Here is a 21,325-nt window from a genome sequence, read left to right on the forward strand (position 1 = left end):
CTGGATCAATACAGAAGGCAAATCAATCACAAGGGTTTTCTTTTCAAAATATTTAATTAAATGTGGTGGCAAATAACTTCAGGATTTATTGTTTGATGCTAAGAGCATTACTGATTTTTCTTTTCTAAATTTCCACATGGGGACTGCCTGGTTCCTGGTCAGAGGATTATAAGAGACTAGGGAGTGGAGGAGACAGATTTCCAATATATAATAACTTGTATATATACATGATTATAGACTCACATGGTGCTTTAAATAATCCACTCTGTCGATGACTCATTCCATTAGCTCTGAAAAAGAAGACATGTCTGACTTTAGTAGATGGTTTTGTGTTTACCCCTTAACACAAAATCCATTCGGCCTTTAAAGTTAACTATGTAACAATTTCCATCCTTTCCCCTCTTCTCATGTTTTTCCCTTGGATTTTCATCATCCCGCAAGCCTGTTCTGCACCCGCGGAGCTGCGAATGTGTGTGTAACACACACGGAGTAGATTTCGTTTAATGACCCGGGCAAACGGGTACAGCGGGGGCACCCATGGTCTTGACAGGGTACTCCAGGGCGTGTCGAGTGTGCGGGATGTGCGGCGCTGCCCGCAGAGCGACGGCCACCTCCTGCCACCCGCTGCCACGGAGCCCGACCCAGCCCGACCCCGGGATCCCCTCGCCCGCCCCGCGGAGGCTCCGCTAATACTTGGCTCCCCCCAACGCCCCCCAAGCTCCCCCCCTTGTCGCGGCTGCTCCGCCCCAGCCCTCTCTACTCCACCCGCGCTTTCCCTCCCCAACTGAACCCAAAGCTCTACTCCGCACCTCCTACTCGCCCTTACTTACTTTTAACAAATCACTACAAGCCCGTGGAGCAATCAATAGCTCTGAACGATCGCGTTTGACCTGCTTAAGGAGAGGAAAGAGCAATAACGCCAGTGGCGGCCCCTTTTTTTCCGCGCAGTCCGGGTGTTGCGTCCCACCACGGTGCCGAGGGAAAGGGGGGCACCCGGGGCCTCGGAGAGGAGCTCCTGCGCCCGCTCCGGCCCAGTCCCCCCCTACGCTCCCCGGGTGCTCGGCTGCAAAGCTCTGCGGCGAGAACACGGCTGCTCCTTCCCGGCGGCGGGAGCCGGGACCGGACCCACCCCGGCAGCCTGCAGAGGCAATAAGGGCTGCACCGGGCTCCCACTCTGTCTGGCCTAAAACCGCACACCCTTCCCGGTCTATATCCCTTCTCCAAGCTTACACCGACACCCTAAGGAAGGGGGTTTGAATCCTGTCGCAGGGAGGGGCGGGAGTGGGGCTGCGGGCAGTGCCACGCCAAGCACTCTGCGCCCCCCCAGCCCAGGTCGCCTAACCGCCGCCGTCAGCAGCCACTTCGCATCTGGAGAACGGTTCTCTGCCCCGGGTCGCTGCCGCCCGCCCTCTAGGGCTATCCCTCACCCACCACATCATCCATTTCCAGCCGCGCCTGGGCCACAGCGGGCCTTCATTACGGCTCGGGTTTCAAGGGCTGCAGTGGGGCGGCAGCAGCGCCGCTGTCGAACGGGCATGAACCCACCACCAACAACCCACTGCGGGGGTGGCCGTCAGGATTCCCTGCTTCTGTCCCCGCCTCGGAGACAGAAGGCCCCGCTTTCAGCCTGGGAGGTGGTTCCAGCTATGGGGCAGAGGCAAGCACACGTCTGGCCCACTCAGGTTAGCCTAGACTGCACTAAGAAGGATTCTTTTGAGGAAAGCCATTCCTTTGACGGGAAGGGGGTATTTGTTTGTTTGGTTTGGTTTGTTTCTTTGTTTTCACCCATGTCTTAAACTGAGAAAAACTCAGAAAAAAGTCACAGTACTAAGGGTCCCCAGTTCCTGTTGCACTCCTCTCTCGCATACACCGGCAGCCCCAACAGCCTCGTCCCTCCACCCCGGCGTTGATTGCTCTCCCATCGTTAGTATCTCCCTCTCTCCCCGCCCAGATCAGTGCAGCGAAACTGCCGGTCTTACCCCCGGTCAGCGGCCCTGAATTGTTGCGGGCTCCGCTCCCTGTCCCGCCCGACTTCGGACACGGCGTTACACCTCACACCCTTTCCAGCCCCAGCCGAGTTGTTCCCTCAGTGACTCGGCCCGTGTCCCGGTGCCAGTGCCGGCCACTCGTAGCCGAGAAGCGCTATCGGAAATCGATGTGTGTCACCGTCTCGGTGATGATGTGGAACTGTAAAAACCCGCCATGGAGAAAACCGCAGATAAACCCGGCCAAAGGCCGCCAGTACAGGGAGCTCTGGCAGTGCTCCCACTCAATTCCTGAGTCACCTCCTCAGCCCCACTCGCTTCCCAAACACACCGGGAACCTTCCCCAGGCCGTGCCGGCAGGGTCCCAGGCTCCCGTCCGCCGAGGAGTGTACAAAAGGCTATTTCCTCTGCTAAGTGCTAACACCATCTGGTTATCTGTGAGACGCGGGGCTTCTGTTAACCGCCCTGAAGGACTTCTAGCAGCTCAGCTTCGCCGTGGCTGAAAGCCGAGAGCAAAGCGGGACTGGCCCGGCAAGGTGTCCCTTCACCCCCACCGGCCAGGGCACACCGGCAAGATGCCTCTCAGCCTGCTCCTTTCAGTCTTATCCGGCGTTATTGCAGATCCAGCCTCTTCCACCAAACAACAGATGCAGCCTCTAATGCAAATATTGCCATTTCCCTACTGAATTAGCCTTGTCACTTAGCCCAGAAGCTGGCAGCGTTAAGCCAGCTTGCATTTTAATTTGGCCCTGAAGTTACTTATTTCATTATTGATCAAACATAATGCTGAATCAATGTTCATCTTGTTACCTGGGCCATTTCCATGTAATACAGTGATAGCACTGCCTGGAGTTACTCATTCCCATCCCAAAGTGACTTTACCATAAAATCAATGCTTGTTTGTTAGTGATATAAGGCAGCATCCGTTGGATGAAGAGCAAATAAAGCAGTTACACCATCATAATCTAAAAGTTTGGACGGAATGTGTACGTGAAGAAAAACTTTGATATTTAAATGTATTTTATCGGCATCAAAATCCTCCTACCCAGGCCGATGGGACAGAAAATCTCAGGCTGGAAGATGATGGACTTTGATACTGTAGGTGGTGTTGCCATTTGTAAATGCTACCTGCGACCTAATGGGAGAATCGTTTCTTAACCAGAACATCATCACACAACAGATGTGGGCTGTAAGCTCTTCCGGGCGGGGACTGTTTTGCAAAAATAGTAATTAATACAATAGTAATTAACGATTGTGTCACAAGATTAGATTCCGAGCAGTGTTATCTTCGGTGCAGCTGCTGCTCTTTTTCCTTGCTTGTGTTCTCCCCTCCAGCTAATAAGACCAGTTACAAATTACACGAAGCTGTCCGCATCCGCGGCCCTTTCAGGCGGCGGCCGGGCAGTACTGAAAATATCTCACCCTGGGAATGCCCCGCTTTTCTTCTACGCAGACACTGAACGCGGCCAGACTCGCCGTTTGAGTGGCAGGTCCCTCGCCCGGCGGACTGACACGTCCAGGCCCCCCACGTCTGATGCGCTGTACCCATCCCTGAGAAACACACCTCCCGGGGGTGGGGGTGAGGGTAGAGGGACTAGGATAGCCGCCACAGAGGCATCCTCCCAAGGCGGCGGCCCCTGGGGGCTGGTCAGTGCCCGCGGTGCCGTGAGCCCCCCTCGGTTCCGGCCGGGGAGCTGTTCACTGCTGCACCGTGCGGGAGACTCCACCGAGGGAGTACCGGGGAGCAGAGCAGCAGGAGGGGAAATCTAGATTTAAACTCACTGGTAAAACTCAAGAAACCGGAGATAACCCCGGTCCCGGTTTACAAAGGCTGCAGCCCTCCCGACGGAACAGGAGCCGGTGCCAGAGCCGGTGCCAGAGCCGGGCACAACCCCGCAGCCGCGGAGGAAGGTGGGGGCTAGGCGAGGGTGGCCTCTGCCTGGCCGATAAGCGAAAGATGTGACGGACAATGGCGCAGGGAAGTTTACCACAGCTGTGTGCACTCTCTGCCCGCTTCTCCGCTGCCGGGGAGTGCTGGGAGCATCCCCCGCCGAGGCCGGAGTCATAGGGGCAACCCGACGGCAGCAAGTCACAACAGCCACTCACTCCGATGGTCTAACTGGTGCATAAAATATATTGTCATAAAATTAGTGAATTGCACTAGCAATTTGTAAATCATCTAAACGGTCAAACCACAGACATGAATCAGAAATTCCTATAAAGATTAATGTTTCCTAAGATTCACGGTAATTATGCAATTTTGGACAAAAGCCTTCTCCCAACCTATCATTCCTGAACGTTGGGGTTTTTTGTGGTTTTGGTTTGTTTTTTTTTCCCTGAAATCTTTCCAGGTTTCGGTGGGATTTCTAACGAACGCGTTACCAAAGGAAAGGTTTTATTAACACCTCTGAAAACTATAAAGTGTAAAGGGAAGGAGAAAGGGAGCAGATAGGAAGTTAGGTAACACAATATAGTGACCTATTGGCAACGGTCCGAAAGCAAATCAGCAAAGCACCACAATGGAGGGGAAGGGGGGCGAGGGGGGCGGGGGGGGGCCGGGGAGGGGGGAGAAAAAGGAAAAAAAACAACCTCAGAGAAATGGAAAGGGAAAAAAAAAATAACACCAAGAGGCCATCTTTGCCCAGGCTGATGCTCAGGGCTGCCCCGGAGCCTTCAGCATCTCCTGATGGCCTCTTACCTTTGCTTACCCCCTTGTGGTACACCATGTAGTCTGGTCTGCTTAACAGCAGCAGCAGCAGGAGAACACGATTGCGAACAGAAAGGGGACATTTTTTTCTGGAGAAAATAAGCTGGCAGGAGGTGTACTGGACTTCAGGTCTCTCAGGCACTGTTTTTCCCTTCTCGCCTCTGTGCAGAACTGGAGATAATAGTTGGGGGTGCAGGTAACTGAAGTCTGTTCCTATTCAATTTCCCTAAATGGCCTGGAGAGCACTTAAAAGCCCGAAGAGCTTCTGGCCAGGGTTTTCTTATTAACTAATTTCACTTCGATCCTATTAAAGTGTATGCTTTATAACCTTCAAATGAACCTCTCCCTCTCCCTTCTGAAACAAAGCCATTACCTTTTAATGTCAGAGTAAAGCTTTTACAAATGTTGCTCCTTCCTTTTCTGACACCACAGGACGCGTGACACACAAACAGCCTCCAAGCACCCATTGCTCTCCCCACCCCAGAAAGTCTCGGCCGAGGCTCGGCAGTCCCGGGCAGCGGCTACAGAACAGAGGGAAGCCGTGGGCAGAGGGCGCTAAAAAAATGGCAATGGGGAGATTTGCTTTATTTTGCTTTGGGAAAACTACTGCAATAATGGGTTTTAAATGGATACATATATTTACCATTTCAAACGGGTTCTACAGTTTCCTGGTAACGCTCACCACAAATGGTAATAATAAAAGATGAAGTATTTTTTCTCACCTTAGGTCATTAGATTTACAGACAAGGTACTAAATCATTTTAGCTCTCCAAACCTTGATGGAAAGGCGTGCACACACTCCCGTCCCCTTCTCCTCTACTCCCCCTTCTGAAGAAACCTACAATGGGAACGGAGACAAAACAGTCGCCGAGGCTCGAGGAATGTCTCCCTTTAATAGTTTACTACTAATAATTAAAAATAGTTGACATTGGCTGCAGAGCCGGACTGTCAGTGGCCTCATCCCAAAGCCTTAACATGAAGGGTCATTAATTGTGTTTTCTTTCCAAATCATACGTCACTCCAATTAACAGATTCTGATCAAGAGACTCCTTTCAGATTGATTCCATATGTGATAAGGAATGTGCAGCTTGTTATCTATCTGTCGCCTTGGAATTATGGAAAAGCTTCAAACATGTAATTTGAAGAGTCTTTTACCCAGCGCTTTGATCTCTCCCTCTATTTTTTTTAACTCTTTTTAAACTGCGGCCCTTCTCCTAGTCCCCCTTGCTTGGGTATCCCCTTCTCTCGGTGACTGTGCGACATGCCGCAGCTCCCGCAGGCCCGGACACCGACACACCGGCACCTCGCCTGAACTCGCACCCCGCCAACAGCTCTATCTCAACTTCCAGCAGGCACCCTGCTGCTCCTCGGCCGGGCCCTGCAGCAGAGAGTTACCCCCGGGCCGTGGCCACCTTCCGGGCAGTATCCCCCGGTCCTCGCCGTCGCAAGTTGCTGTGGGGAGAGGGGCGCGGAGGTCGTGAGCGACAAGAACTGGAACTGGGCTCGCAGGGGCACCGGGCAGGGCGCGGTGCTGCCCATGGATGGGGCCCGGTCGGCATCTCCTCCCGGCGGGGTTGGTCCTGCAGCCTCAGAGCCGGCTGCGGGATCGGGGAAGCCCAGCTGGAGCGGAGAGAGGTTTGGTTTTAGCTCGGCAACAGTGGGAGCCAGCCGGGAAACGAAGGAGGCGAGGCCGGGGGGAGGGCGGGCGGGCAGCGGGGGGAGTGTGTGTTTGGGGTAATAAATCAGGAGCCGCTCTCGCAGCTTTGACAGATCCCGGCCAGAAGACACGTGTCTGTCCGGCTAGGAGCGTTCCGCCACCGCGGCTCCCCGAGGGCGGCGGCCGTCGGGCCCGCCCGGCTCCCCACGGCCGCCCCGGAGGATGAGCCGGCTCTAGCCTTCCCTTCGCATCTCCCTGCGCCCTCAGCCAGGCAAAGCATCTCCGGCTAGGCTTTGCTCCCCCTCCTGACCACTCCCCGTCCGCGGGGAAGCGGCATTGCTCCGCTCCTACCGCCGACCCCCGCCCATTCTGCCCGGCGCGGCTCAGCTCCGTTTCTCGCCTCGTACCCTGCCGCTTCTCAGCCACGGGCTTGTCGCGGCGCCGCAGCGACCATCCCTCTGCCCAAGACTTGTGGCGCTTCTCGCTGTGGACACCAGTTCCACACCTCCGGGAATATGTCTCCTCTTCTCCTTCTCTCCAGCACCGTTAGCACCGTTTGTCATCCTCGCGCCTTTTTTTTTATTCACCCCCCCCCTTCTCCCTCCCTCCGCGATCACCCAAGAATTGCATCCCTGTAGATTTCCCCTCCCGTCCATTTGGTCCGGCTACGTTTTCTCTCCGTTTCTTACCCATTAATAAACCATCCCTCACCCTCCCCCTGACCTGGATCCATTTGCACACATAAATTTCTCGCCTCCCGTGTCCACTCCCGGTTGCCCATCGCCATGGCCCCAGGGAATCCCTGCTCCCAACCCAGCTCTGGCTGCTACTGCCGGCGACTCCCACGGGGAACGAATTCTTATCGATTGTGCTGCTGATTAAAAGTCGCAAAATAATCTGTGCCAAATGTGTAGCCACAAAAAGACGGGCCCGGTTATGTGGGACACAGTGTGTCCCCAGTGCCCGCCCGCGGGGGGCACAGCCCGGCTGTAACAGTGTGGCGAGTACGACCGCATCAGACGGCGACTGATTTGTCCGATTTTTCACACTCGTCCCTTTTCTCTCCAAGTCAGAGATTATTAAAAGTTGTGGTCTGCATCTGAACTCTTCATCCACCCCCTCGACGTCGCCTCGCCCCAGTCGAGCGCTTCCTACAGAAAAGTTTAAAGCCAAGCAGGACGTGGGGGTCGCTGCCTGATTTCCCTTTGAATTAAAAAGAAATAAACTTATAACTTAATTTAATATTGTTATCTCCCTTGCATTATACTCTCAAAAGCAGCAACGCTGAGTACAAGAAAATAAATTCCTCCAACCCAGAGTTGTTTTTGCACTAGATTAGCAGATAGGGAATGCTATAAAGATGAACTTAATACGATTAGAGATGTTTCCTACAGATTTTCATATATTGATTCGGGGAATTTTAATTCTGGAGCTTGCTTTGCTATAATCCGCATTTATTACAAGCTGATATAGTTTTATTATAGCAAGCTATCAAGGTCGATTCCTTTAACTGCATAATCTGACATGAATTTCATTTTTAAAGAAATGTAGTTATAAAAATCCATACTGTGGGCACAGTGGTTATATTGTACCTAAATCATATTTTAAAAGCAATAAATCCTGAGAGTATTTAGGGAGAGAGGGGAATATGGTTAAACGGCTTCTCTTCCAGCTTCAACTCCTCAAAAGACCCTTCAAACTTTTTTTTCATTTACACACCGAGTATGTAAAGCAGCAGATGCCGGTGGCGGGTCCAGGTCCCCTTTCCCTGAGACAGCCACATCCCCCCGGGTTGTCTGAACTTTTTCTGCGCAGGCTGGCGCTGACCAGAGACGCACTGTGATTGAACCGAGCTTTAACTACTCTTACAAGGCTAAATTGCAGCTCACACCTTGGTTTCAGGGAAGGGCGGGGGGGTTGGGGAGGAGGGGAAGAGGAAGGGGGGAAAGAGGGCGGCAAAACAAATAAACAAACAAAAAAGCCCAATTTAAAATGTGTTGATCATTAACAAAAAATGTATTCGGTAATTAAAACATATCTTAACTCCCTCCCAATCGCTCCTCACAAGCCCCTGCCACTGCTCCCTTTGCAAATGTTGCACGTACCAAGTACTTCCTCCTCAGTCTTGTAGTGATTCAGAACAGAGGGAATAAGCAAAATGATCATAAATTTCCTAATTAGAGATTTCGCACCAAGACAAAAAGGTGTTAATGAGTTTAATTCCAGTGCCTGTCATTGTCCCTTTTTTCACACCACTTATTTACTAATGGCCCAGAGGGCTGCTCCCGTCTCTCCTTTGTTAAGATTTTAATTTGCCTTCTTTTCTGCCTTTGATGTAAAATTGTGACCTACAACTCTTTGAAGTCCCTTATTAGGAGGAAAATTAACTTAGCTTTTCCACTGTATCTGCCCACTGTTAGCCCAGACAAAATGTAGAGAACTCCTTGAAGATTCAGTACATCAGGAAAAAAAAAAAAATCAAGGTGGCTCTGTAAATGCATTTTTCCCCGAAAAGAATCTAATAGACTTTTAAATCTATGTCAGGAGATGTGACTCTCGCCAGGGCCGGAGTGGGGAAAGGGAAGAAGGCAATGTCTTAATAGAGAAAACAAAATGAACACGGGCAAGGAAAAGCTGTAAATTTGAAAACCTGAAAGGGGGGGGGGGGGGACACACGAAGGGAGGGGGGAAACGGGGACTACGACACACTTTATTTTTATATGTCACAACTTTTTCCTGTCCTCTTTTGTGCCGCTCACAGCTGACACCCTGGCTTCCTATGCTCTGAGGGGGGAGTGGGGCACGAAAGAAATTATATCTAAATCTATCTCTATATAATTAGAATAGCATGAGGCAGGGTTAAACCTTTGTAAAACATACAACTGATTGGCGATCGCTAAAACGAGATTTGAAAGCAACTCAAATAAAAGATCGCGACGTCAGTAAACAGATTAAAAAAAAAAAAAAAAAAAAAAAAAAAAAAGAGGAGGAAAAAAAGCAGCTAGTGACAAACCCGGCGAGAGCGAGCTCTGGGCATGAGAGAGAGAGAGGGAGGCAGAGGGAGAGGGAGAGAGAGAGAGCGAGAGAGAGCGAGAGAGAGAGAGAGAGAGACTTAAAAGAAATAGGAGGGGCTTGTGAGAGACTAGAAATGTCAATCAGAGCCCAGAGTCCCAATAATCTCAGGCAATCTGTTAGGACCTGACCTGGGTCCACTCAGATCAATAGGAAAAGTGAGAGAAGAAAGAAGCGATCGGATCGTTTACGGCGGCGGCCGAGGACAGGAGGGAGCCCGCGGCCTCCGCGCACCCCTGGCTCCCCCCCCCCATGTCCGCCGGAGTTTGCGGGAAGCGCTGAAAGTGCGATCGGTCGGCGAGGGCGAGCGACCCAGCTCCCTCCTCCGCTCCCGGCCCTGCTACTTTCTCCCCTTTCTCTCCCTTCTTCCTCTCTTCTCCCCCCCCCTCCTCCTCCTCCCCCCTCCCCTGCCCCCGCTCCCCCACCATGTCTTTCCCCCAGCTGGGCTACCAGTACATCAGGCCGATTTACCCGGCGGAGCGCCCGGGGAGCGGTGGCTCCCGCGGTGGCGCCGAGCTGGCCCCGTCCGGGACGCTCTCCAATGTGCTCTCCTCCATGTACGGCGCACCCTACGCCGCCGCCGCCGCTGCCCAGGGCTACGGAGCCTTCCTGCCCTACGCCGCCGAGCTGCCCATCTTCCCCCAACTGGTAAGAGACACCCTCGGGGCTCGCCGCTTCCTCCCCGAGACGACAGGGACGCGGCCGGCCGGGCGTGATTCGCGCTGGGGATCGGCCAGGGGGGCCGCCGGGGAAGCCGTAGGGAGGGCTGTCAGGGAAGAGATAGGGCGTTATCGCTGTCCTGCTTCGGGAGAGCTGCCGGAGAGGGGCAGGGCTGAAGTAGGGACCCCGCGGGTTTCCCCCGCTCCGCCCGCAGGCTTTGAAGGTTGCGGTGAACGGCCCCGGCTGCCGGCGGCCCCGCCGCGCACACGCACCTAGGGAGCCACGTCCTGGTTCCCGGGCACGGGCAGAGGCGCAGTCGGAAAGACCGGGCTGCCGGGGCTGGAGCGTACCCGGGACGGCACGGCCGGGGCTGAGGAGGTCGGCCGAACGGGGAGGCAGCTCGGCCCAGCCGCCGCGCTGGTGCCGAACTGGGGCTCTGCTTCTGGCCACGGTGGTGGGGCGGTGGGATGGAGTGGCCCCGGGCAGGGCCCGGCGCGCCGTTTCAGCCAGGCCGCCCCTTCCCTCTCGCTGCAGGGCGCCCAGTACGAGCTGAAGGAGAGCCCGGGGGTGCAGCACGCCGCCTTTCCCCATCACCACCCTGCCTTCTACCCCTACGGGCAGTACCAGTTCGGAGACCCGTCGCGGCCCAAGAACGCCACCCGGGAGAGCACCAGCACCCTCAAGGCCTGGCTCAACGAGCACCGGAAAAACCCCTACCCCACCAAGGGCGAGAAGATCATGCTGGCCATCATCACCAAAATGACCCTCACCCAGGTCTCCACCTGGTTCGCCAACGCGCGGCGGCGCCTCAAAAAGGAGAACAAAATGACCTGGGCCCCCCGCAGCAGGACGGATGAGGAGGGCAACTCCTACGGGAGCGACCACGAGGGGGAAGAGGACAAGAGGGAGGACGAGGAGGAGATCGACCTGGAGAACATTGACACTGAGAATATCGAGAGCAACAAGGACGAGCTGGAGGACGAGCTGCAGGACACCGACCTCCTGCACTCCGACTCCAAGACGGACTCGGAGGGCTCCGAGGGCTTCGAGGACCTGCCCGGCTCTGAGGAGCGTTACCTCAAGGCCGCCGAGAGCGAGCCGCACCACCTCCGCCACCACCACCTCCACCACCATCACCACCACCACCACAAGTGCGAGCTCCCCGCCGCCGCCCCTGCCGGCCTGGAGCCCCTCAAGCCGCCCCTCCAACCACCACCGCACCACCTCTCGCCTCCCTCCTCCGCCTCCTCCTCTGCCGCTTCCTCCCCGACGGACGGCGCTTTGGCCGGCACCGTGCCGAAGCCCAAGATCTGGTCGTTGGCTGAGACGGCCACCAGCCCGGACAATCCCCGCAAGTCTCCCGGCGGCGGCTCCCCGCCAGCGGCCGCTCCCCAGCAGCTGCCGCTTCCCCCCCCCGCCACCCCACAGACTCGTCTCCTCTTGCCCTCTGGGCAAGTTCCCCAATTGGACCAACCGCGCCTTCTCGGCCCACCACCACCACCACCCGGCCCCGCACCCGCTGGCCTTACTGAACACTCCCCACCTGCTGGGACTGGGGGCCGGCCCCGCTACCCCCTCCGCCGCCTTCTCGCGGCCCGCGGACCAAGCGCAGAGCGCGGAGCCCGCCGGAGCAGGTGACCGCTGAGGGATGGGCCGGGCCAGCAGCCGACGCGGGGGGCTCGCTGCGCGGAGCAGGAGGCCTCACGGCACCTTGTACGTGGGGCCGATGTGGGGGGCGCCAGTCCTGCGGGGTCCTTACGGTGCCCACGGCCCGACTCGGCTCGGCGCAGCCGTCGGGGCGCAAGTGGTGGCGAGCGGGCGGCCGCAGGGTCCCCGAGGGCAGCGGCCGCGGGGTGGGGGTGTGGGCCTCCTCTCCAGGTTAGTCTCAAACCCCGAGAATTACCTTCCTCTGACGGAGATAATTTTTATTGCTGTGGTTGTTGCTGCTCAGATGGTCTTTGTGGGAAGGACTCGGACGTACGGCTTACTCCAGGGTTGGTTTATTTTCCTCCCGATGGTCACACTTGCAGCACAGCGGTCGCTTTGTCGTATTTGCAACTTGCGGAGAGATCTTAAGTCTAGAGGATTAATTCAGGGATGGGGGGGATAAACCCGGGGCTATAAAGGAACTTTTTTTTTTTTTTTTTTCCCCTTCTCTTTTTAGATCGATCTAGTGCCTTGGAAGTAGAGAAAAAGTTAATAAAGACAGCTTTCCAGCCAGTGCAGAGGCGGTAAGAGATTGCTTCCTCAGTCTCCTAAGGATATAATGGAGGGAGTTGTCAATGGTTAGCTTATTTTCTCCGCTTCTTTAGTTCCCTTTCCAGGGCATTTCTTGTTCTTCCTCTGCGTGCGTGTGGGTTATGCTGATTATACATGAATATTTTATTGTCTGTTCTGTCTTCTGGACTTTGCGAGCGGTTCTGGCGGGCAGGCCGAGCTGCGGTCGGGGCGGCGGGGCCAGGAGGTTGCTGGGTCGGGGCCGGGTCGGGCAGGAGCGCATCGGGACCTGCCGTTTCCTCCAGAGCCCCCCGGTCTATCCCTAGCGCGGTACGGCGGCAATAGGAACACAACAAATTGAAACAAACCCCCAGCTAGTATGAAAAGTTCAGTGGCTGAGCCTTGTCCTGAGCTTGGCGCAGCGGTCACTTAAATCAATCACTCCTTTGATTGACGGAAGCCGCGGGGATCGGGCCCGTGGTATTTTCGTAACTAAATAAATTCGCTCTAAGTAATGCTGAAAACTTTTTATATTTAGAAATATATATATATATTAAATAACAACAACAACAAAACTAATACTAAAAATATTGTACTGGCCAGACTTGACTAGAAATCCTATTAATTTTTTTTTTTTCTGTGTCATTTTTTTTCCAGGCCCCAGAACCAGCTTGATGCCGCTATGGTTCTATCGGCGTTGTCATCATCATAGTTAATTTTTTTTTTAAATTGTTGTTGTAATGATTGTAAAAACAAATAATAATAATTAAAAAGCTCTGTATAGTTACAACCTGTAAGCATGTCCGTATATTAAAACTAAAAAGGAAAAAAAATACCCGCTTCTGTACTATCATCTGGATTAGGCGAGTTTGTGAGGTTTTTGGAAGTACAGTGAGAATTAGGTGTTTCCATTTTTTAATTTTTTTTTTTTCCTGGTTGTTGTTTGGTTTTGTACATACAGTAAAAATGTACATATATGTGAACCAAAATGTACAAGAAAGTATATATTTTTGGCTAATAAATAAACTGTTGCCACTTTGACTACACTCTCTTTCCCCATCTCTGGACTTATTTTTCTCCCTCCCCGTCCCTAACTCTCTGTTACTGTTGGGACGGGACCGCTGCGGGATCGGCTCATGCTCGGGCGGAGCGCGGGCCGGCCGCGGACCGGCGGTGCCGGGGCTGCCCGGAGGCGGAGCGGGCCTTTGCCACGGCCGGGCCGGACGGCTGCGGGGCCGAACGCTGGAGCGGCAGCGCCCCCTGCAGGCGCCGCCGCTCCGTCCCGGTCTTCAGCGGTCGGCGGTGGCGGGGCGGCTGCAATGCAGGGAGTGGGGAGCGAGTCCATGTGCAGCTCCAGGGGCAGCGCCCTGGCCCAGGAAAGCGGGTGACGGCGCCGAGGGTGTGTATGGGTGTGTGTGAGCTCGGGGTCTGCCGGCAACGGCTCGGCGGTGATCCATCGCCCCCAAGGACCTTATTAACGGGTGCTGTCTATTGATCGGCCTTCGCCCCCTTGGAGCGCGGTGGCAGCGCGGTTAATTGAACGGAAACTTCAGTGGTCGTCAGTGCCACAGCGGGTCGGGAAGAGAACTGCGTTATTGCCCCCCTCCGCCCCTGCCGCGCATTCCGGGAGGGGGGAATGCGTGTTGAGGAGTGCCTTTCCCTCAGCCCGCCGTGTCACTGAGCAGGGAGCGAGCCGGGGGCTGGCCGTGACCGCAGAGCTGTGCGAATCTGGCGGCGGAGCCGGAGGCACCTTCCCCTCCCGCTCCCGGGGGTTGGCATCCGGGCGGGCGTTACCGATCCAAAATACCGACCCCGCGAAGCAAGGGACAGCACAGGCAGCGAGCCTCCCGCCGTCCACGCTCTGACACCCGAGCGCTTCAGCCACGTACTAGCCCAAGGCGCTGCCGTCTGCACCTCCGCCGGCCTCGCCCCGAGAGCTGCGGCTTCTCCGCAGTGCCTGTAGCCGGGCCACGGCCCAGAGAACTTGTGGCTGCGTTTTCTCCGCGAAGTGCTGAAAATCGGCCCGATCCGGAAAAGGTCCGACCGCTGCCAGTGGGGGACAGGGAAAGGCGGCCCTTGTCCCCTGCCGCCTCACAGTCAGATGAAAGCTACTCCAAGGGAAGAGGTGGGGGAGCGGCGACTGCACCCCTCTCCGTCCCCAATTTACGGGTCGGGTGCCCGCTGTTGGCAGGGCTAGTCCCCGCGCCCCCGGCTGGAGGGGCGGCAGGGAGAGCTCATAGCCCCGCTCTCTCCTGTTTTTGTTCCAAGGCTTGCCTGGGGAGGAATGCCCCCCACTCTTCCTCTCCTTACAATCTTGGAAATGGTATAATTACAGGAGTGGTGATTAAATTACTGTTGCTTTTCACATTCTGGTGACAGACCCCACAGAGTTGGAGAGTGCTGGGATCTAGGAAGCAAGAGTTAAAATGAAGTTAAAGTACAAACAGAAGCACATAGCTGACATGCTTCAAGTTTAGACAGTACAAGATATGCAAATATGAAGGGCTGCGCAGTATTGACATTTTGAGGTCATAGTGATAGGAATGTATTATTTATAGGATTGGGTTGCACTAGGCCGCTAAACTACATTCTAAATCCTAACTGTTTGTAAGTGATAAGATTTATGTATATTTTATATATATATATATATATATGTATACATATATATATGTATACACACGTTATGTTTACAGTCTCTATATGTGTGTACCTGCACACATTTTATATATGTGTTTTAATAGTTCATGATTAATACTCCTCCTGGCAGGCATTTTGGTGGGGAGAGCCCTCACCCAGTGCTCACCTGCAACCTTCCAGGCTGTTGGTAGTGATGGCTGCAGCAGAGCTGGTCCTAGCCCTGGCCCTGGAGAAAGGCTGTGGAAGTGACCTGTAGAGTTTGAAGCAGTATTGTCATCTCTGCTTTCTTACCCCTTATGCCCTTCTCCGTATGTCCTCTCTGGTCACAGTTCATCCTAGAAATGGTATTTGCCTCCTCACGGCTCTCACAGGTCTTGTCTATGTCTCTCTGCCAGGAAATGTTCCCCCTCTTTTGCTCCAACAGGCTTCTGAAATGAGGGGAAACTCGGTGGGTGGGTGGTTAGAAAATGGATTATTTCTCATGTAAATTTTATCCAGTCTCTCTGCACTTTGTATCCTCACTTTTCCCTTAGCCAATTCTTGCTGAGGAAAAAAAAGAAAAAGAAAAAAAAAAGATTAATGACATGTAAAATGGGAGAGGTGGAGGGAGAGAAAGCTAGAGGCAAATTTCCACATCCCCTTCCTATGGACATCCTGGTGGGTTTTCCATAGAAACTTTCACACAGTGGCCAGACAGATGCTTAAAGGGGATGGAAGAAAATAATGAGACCACGATGGGAAAACAATTGCACCCCCAGCTTTCTAGCTCCATTAAAGGCTGTTTTGCCTTTGCAGCATTGCCCCTAGGCTCCTCATCCCTGCAGAGCCCTCTCCCTGGCCGAGGGGATGCTCTTGCAGCAGTGGTGGCTGTGTGGCAGCCATGGGAAAGCTGCCCCTTTGGCTTCTGGAAGTGAGAACTTGGTTTCCCTGCTGGGGGAAAGCAGCTTTTGTGCCTGCCTGGCTTCCCTGTTGTGGAGAAAATTCCCATTAATTTTGTGAGGAAACATTTTGTTACGCGTGTTTCAACAAAACATTAAAAATCCTACTTGTATTTTGTTTTAGAAATGGCTCTTGCAGCCTGCCAGCCTCACTGGAGCCCCATCCAGGCCTGCCCAAGACGGCGCAGTGAGGCCTCTCTCCCTTGCTGTTGGCTGCTCTTTTCCTGTCTAATCAATTATCTCCCTAGCTAGTCCTTCTCAAAGGTGAGAGCTCATTATGCATATTCATAAATCACAGCTCCCAGACCTGACACTGATTGATGTAATCATCTCCCACTTGCTCCCTGTCTGCGCGGGGCAGCCAGAGGAAGCGCGGGTGAGGAGGAGGAGGAGGCAAGAGAAAGAGACTTCCAACTTGTCAGACCCAGTTCTGCTGGGAGCGGCTTGCTGAGCACAGTGGCCGTAGCAGGCTCCCCATTCACTACAGCCAAAGTGCCCATCACAGCCCGGGATGAGAAAAGAGAAAGCCCACTGAGCAAAGAAATACCAGTGAGCAGGCCCCAATACAGCTAACTGTTTTGCAGACAAAATTCCAGTAGTAAGGAAAAGATCCAGCACCATTTTCACAATCAGGCATCAGGCCATGCATTAAAATGCAACCCCCGCCCTGCTTCCCCCTCATTGTACATTAACACTCGCTGTTGTTTACCTTAGGTAGTTAAAGCTTCCTTTTCCTCATAAAAACAGTTGTATCTTGAATGGATTCTGATCATAAGTATTTAGATATGTGATACAGCAAATATGCAAATATCTTCAATATTGTGCCTTGCAGCTGGTTTTAGTAGCTATGTTGTTAAAAAATAAAAAAGAATTAACACAACACACACACACACCCCCCCCCCCAAAAAAAAAAGGAAAGGAAAAAGTTGTGAATGATGTAAGTTACTGCTGCAAAGGTCTGAGGGCAAAAGGGCTCCTCTAGCCCAGCATATCTCTTAGTTATGAGTTGTTTCCCAAAGCATGCTCCAGCATGGCTGTATTTCAGATGCTGTTCAGATTATGTGGTTTACCTGCATGGTTAATATTTATACTTTTAAAATACCTCTTTTTATCACTTTGATCAGAAGGAGCAGTGTACTGAAGTAATAATACAAAAAAAAAATAAAAAATATATGCCCTGGAAATCATAACAAGATACAAATCAAAGAAAGTCCTAATCAAGTACTTTTGAGAGTGTTATCTTCCTTGTTAACAAATGGTAATAAGAAAATTAAGGCTTATAGCTTGCTTGTGTTTTATCTAAGAAAACCAATAAAGATATCAGATGTTCTTTGTTTTATATGTTTGAATGTAAAGCAGAATAATGAAGAATGTGTACCTTCTAAGGCTTCATTTGCTTTATGGGTATTAACCCTTTAGGATACCAGTGAGATTCTCAATTTGCAGAACGAGGACGAGGCTGTGCTGCCACCCGGGGTTTTTTGAGGCCCGCCTTTGCTACAGTCAAGACAACATCTTTTTTTATTAAATGCTGAAATTGGAACAAAGCAACAATGGCTGCTTGCTAACTGTGCATGTCCAACAGGCCTCTTTACTATTCAGCAAATGGAAGATATTAAACAACATTTTGCTTAAAGGTACACTGAGGCCATTTCCATTAGGACATGGTGTCATTCATTTATTCACATGTTAAGTGGATGTCCTTGTGGCTAATGAGTAATAATCAACAGTGACTCCACTTTATTCTTTTGCTCCCAGCAATGTTAAATACTCTGATGGAGTCTCTTTGCTGACACACTAGAGAATATGGTTAAAAAGTGCTAAAGGACATTTTCGGCATGGAGCAGCCGCATACACGCATGCTGGAAATAACACTTTTATTACAGTCTATTCTGTTAGGCTTTGTTCCTCTTTAAGGCATGGCGTGGGAAACTGCGGATATTTGTTTGAAGGTTCTTTATGCCTCAAAAGCCGAGAACTCTCTTGGTTTGAAAGTCAGTGTTGGTTATTGCTGGGAAAGGAGCTCTGGTCCAGTTGGTTTACAAGACAAATCAAATGGTGCCTTACGGTACCTCTGCTAGATTCTGTACTTGACTTCAGATAAATGTTTGGTCAAGGAGCTGTTTAGGATAAAACCATTCCTGAAAAAAATCTAATTTGACCTTTATTTTATAAAATAAACTCCCCTACCAACTAATTAATCCATTCTACAGCACCAACTGCAGCAAAGTAGGCTAATAAACTATATTAATGTATTTTTTTTTCCTTTACATGTCTGCTTACACTGGAGTCTGCAGCTTGGTTGTCTCCTGTGTCAGTTCCCAAAGTCTGAAAGGTATAAATGAATCATTCTTGGTCATGATTAAGCTTAAGTTAGAAATAAAATATGTCAATCAATCTGGTTGGAAATGTTCCTGCTGTCTAAGTTGGTTATGCAAAACACTCTTAAGGTGTGTAGGCATGCTCAATTAGGTCAAGGGATCTGATGGCACTCCTAGCCAGAAGTGTGTGTCACTTGGATTCCTCATTATTTTTAGCAGTGGTGAAAATGCATGTCAGTAGGCCACCTAGCCAGGCTAGAATAAAATTACTTACCAGGTATGCATAAAACTGGGTGTTTAATACATTAATATACTTGTTTTCAAGGAAAACAGTGCAAAGAAAATATGTCTCTTTCTCTCTCCCTGCAGTATATGAGTCACTCTATTGAATTTCTTAGCAATCATTAATATAATTCACACTGGACTGTGCAATACTCAAGATACCTTAGGAGCAAATTTTAAGTGCCTAAAACCATAGATGTAATGTGAAATGAGATACGAGGAGTAAAACATCGGTTTGCTTTGTTACAGTCTAACTTGCTTCTAAGAGAGATAAAGCTTCACTAGGAGATTAGAGCAGCTCCATTCCAAAATAATTTAATGAAAAAGGACACCTGAGATGGCTATTGAACAGTGGTGTTAGTACCAGTTGTCTTAGAAGGAGACTTTTGCAAATGGTTCCTACAGAAGACGTCAGAAATATGTGCTTGATAGACAGGTTTCCTCCGGTGTGTTAAATCATAGCCTGACACTAAAAGAAGTGTTTCTGTGTGATTCCAGGAGAAAAAAATGCAAAGAAAAGCAAGTCTAAGTGCTCATGCCTACTCTCCTGGCACCTGTGTAGCTGCTGAGATTCCCTGAATTGGCTAAGTGACCAGGGTGAAATCCTCTGGTTTTAAACTTTCCATGTTGGCATTTTGAACCACACCGAGACCTTGGGCCTGGGGACAAGAAATTGGAGGAGAAACCACCTGAGCACAACACTTCAGCCTGTTTTTGTTATGCAAAAAACCCCACGACCCCGAAGAAACAACAAACTAAATGCAGGAAATTGTCAAAGGAAAATAAAAACACTGCTTCCAAGAGGCTGGGGCAGGACTAGTACTGCAGGTAAGACTGGTGCTGCCTAAACACGGTTCTTAATGTCTGGTGTTAAAGATGGAAATGTCCCTTTAAGAAGTGCACCATGCAGCTGATATTTTCTTTATTGCTAATAAAATGCAATAAAATCTTATGAATTAATATATTCACTTCAGAAAGAATTCCCATTCTTTTCTTTGGATATCAAAATGGAGCCATCATCAGTCAGTTAGTTAAATAGGAGAATCTGGAGGGTAAGTAAATGGAAGAGCTTTCAAATGCAGGGCTGAAAATGCCCAATGAATGTGTAGGGGGCTTCAATAAAAAGATTTTGACTTGTGTTTTCACCCCTTTCCCACTTTGCTCATTGTTTACTGACACTGCTATGGACACAGTATTCAGTCCCTGCCCGCCCCAGCCCTGGGATGTAAAAATGTCATCTCTATTGTGCTGCTGGGCTTGCTTTGATGCTGCCGCAGCCCTTTGTGTGTCCTTCTCAATCCCTTTATAAGGCTGTCCTGATTGTCCATACTGAACATCGCCACAAAAGCTCGTCTTATTGAGAAAATAAAAAAGTCAGAGAGGGGCCAAATGACGGGAGATTGGGCCTTTGCTGCAAAAGATCCACTATTCACATTCAGCAATCATTTTTTCCACCAAGGGATTACAAAGTTGAGACTGTGGCTATACCAGCAAAGCCATTTGAGACGCTTTCTGTTTAAATTTTATTTATAACTATTATTTTTGTGCCTTTTTAAAAGGTTATGTACTACTGTAGACAAGCATTAAATGCTAGGAGCAGTTATGAAGGGTATTTTTGCTTTTCCAAAAGAAAACTGCTGCACGATGCTTATGGGCGCGTGTTTCATCTGGGAAGTTTAGACAAACAGGTTGCATGGAAATTCTACATAAATGTTACACAAAGGGCTTGTTGTGATAATAAAATAAGCCAGAAACAGACTCTATCTCCCCCCACATGTGTATTTGCAACTGAGAACCTGAGACTGAAGGTCTTAAGTTGTCAGTCTGGAAAACCTCTGCCAGTTGTTCTTTCCCTTAATGCTACCCTAACTTGTACCAGTGTTCATGGGCAGGATGGAGACAAAGGCTGGATAAGGTCTTATTCTTTGGGAATGGGCTATCGGAATGGGAGGACAGTGATTTCATGGCTTTTGTTACCGAGGTTAGGGACCGAATTCTCTCACTGAATTAGAATGGTAACAAGTGGGACTGGGGATCTCTGGGGCTTTTGTAGTGCACTCATCTGAGAGATTGCGCTTTTCTCAGCCCTTCAGATTTATTTTGCCAAAGTTACAGGGCAATTATGGAAATGCGCCCTTTGAAGCTGGGCCGATTTCTCTTTATTTTCTCTTCCCTACCCCCCCACCAAAGCAAAGCCTCCCTCCCTCCTTTCTTCAGCTAGTTGGCAGTCACTAGGCAGCAGGGGTTTGAGTGGCCATTCAAATATTCTTTTGAGTAGTGCAAGAAAGTTTTAATAAATATATGTTAAGAAAATAGACTTTGAAGATTTTTGGGAAGGAAGGGTAAAATAACAGCAAGGTTGCAGCATCCTAGAAAATGGGCTCTGTGTTTGCAAGGTGCTGGAACATGAAATGCTTCCCATGAAAAGAGCCTCAGTGCACTGTGGCTAGAGCCTGCCAGTAGCATGCAGGGTGTTTGGCCAAGTGGCTGCCTGGGCACTCCTGGTGCCCTACCACACCAGTGCAGGTGGCAGCTCTGCTGCAGTGCTTTGCTCCACATCCCTCGCATCTCCCTAACGAGAGGCTCATGACAAACAGAATTGTACTTTTACACCTTTGTACATTATTTGTCATTAGGGTATGGAATCTCAGTGCTGCGTGTGAACTAAGACAACATATTTTTCACTTTACTTGGTATACTAATGTTAAGGAACTATGTTTGAAACCAGATTGTGAGACCTAGAGGTAGGCAGGCTGTGTCTAGGCTGCTTTTAGCCCTGAAACTCTGTTCTGATGTTGCTCTTCACTTTCTACTCCATTTATTTATTTATATGAGACTACTTTGCTCTT

At 51.0% G+C, this 21,325-nt stretch overlaps 1 protein-coding gene and 1 long non-coding RNA gene across 2 annotated transcripts in view; one reads left to right on the plus strand and one right to left on the minus strand.

Moving 5' to 3' along the window:
* The window catches only part of LOC137447210 (uncharacterized), a 185,200-nt gene that overhangs the window by 136,868 nt on the left and 27,007 nt on the right, over window positions 1–21,325 (minus strand). Inside the window, exons 4-6 of the long non-coding RNA XR_010988825.1 lie at window positions 15,102–16,718; window positions 11,985–14,705; window positions 244–290 (exon numbers count right to left, since the gene is read on the minus strand). This is a non-coding gene — a long non-coding RNA (uncharacterized lncRNA). The remainder of the gene's footprint in view (window positions 1–243; window positions 291–11,984; window positions 14,706–15,101; window positions 16,719–21,325) is intronic.
* Window positions 9,364–13,344, plus strand: IRX3 (iroquois homeobox 3). Its single transcript, XM_068150505.1, is given in 5 exon segments — window positions 9,364–10,069; window positions 10,616–11,488; window positions 11,490–11,715; window positions 12,246–12,312; window positions 12,956–13,344. Coding segments are annotated over 5 exon segments (1,443 nt in total). The 5' UTR covers window positions 9,364–9,847; the 3' UTR covers window positions 13,011–13,344.

Source organism: Melanerpes formicivorus, unplaced genomic scaffold, assembly GCF_026170545.1.
Source record: "Melanerpes formicivorus ecotype bairdi unplaced genomic scaffold, bMelFor1.0.p_v2 SCAF_20, whole genome shotgun sequence".
In the NCBI taxonomy this organism is placed as follows: domain Eukaryota; kingdom Metazoa; phylum Chordata; class Aves; order Piciformes; family Picidae; genus Melanerpes; species Melanerpes formicivorus.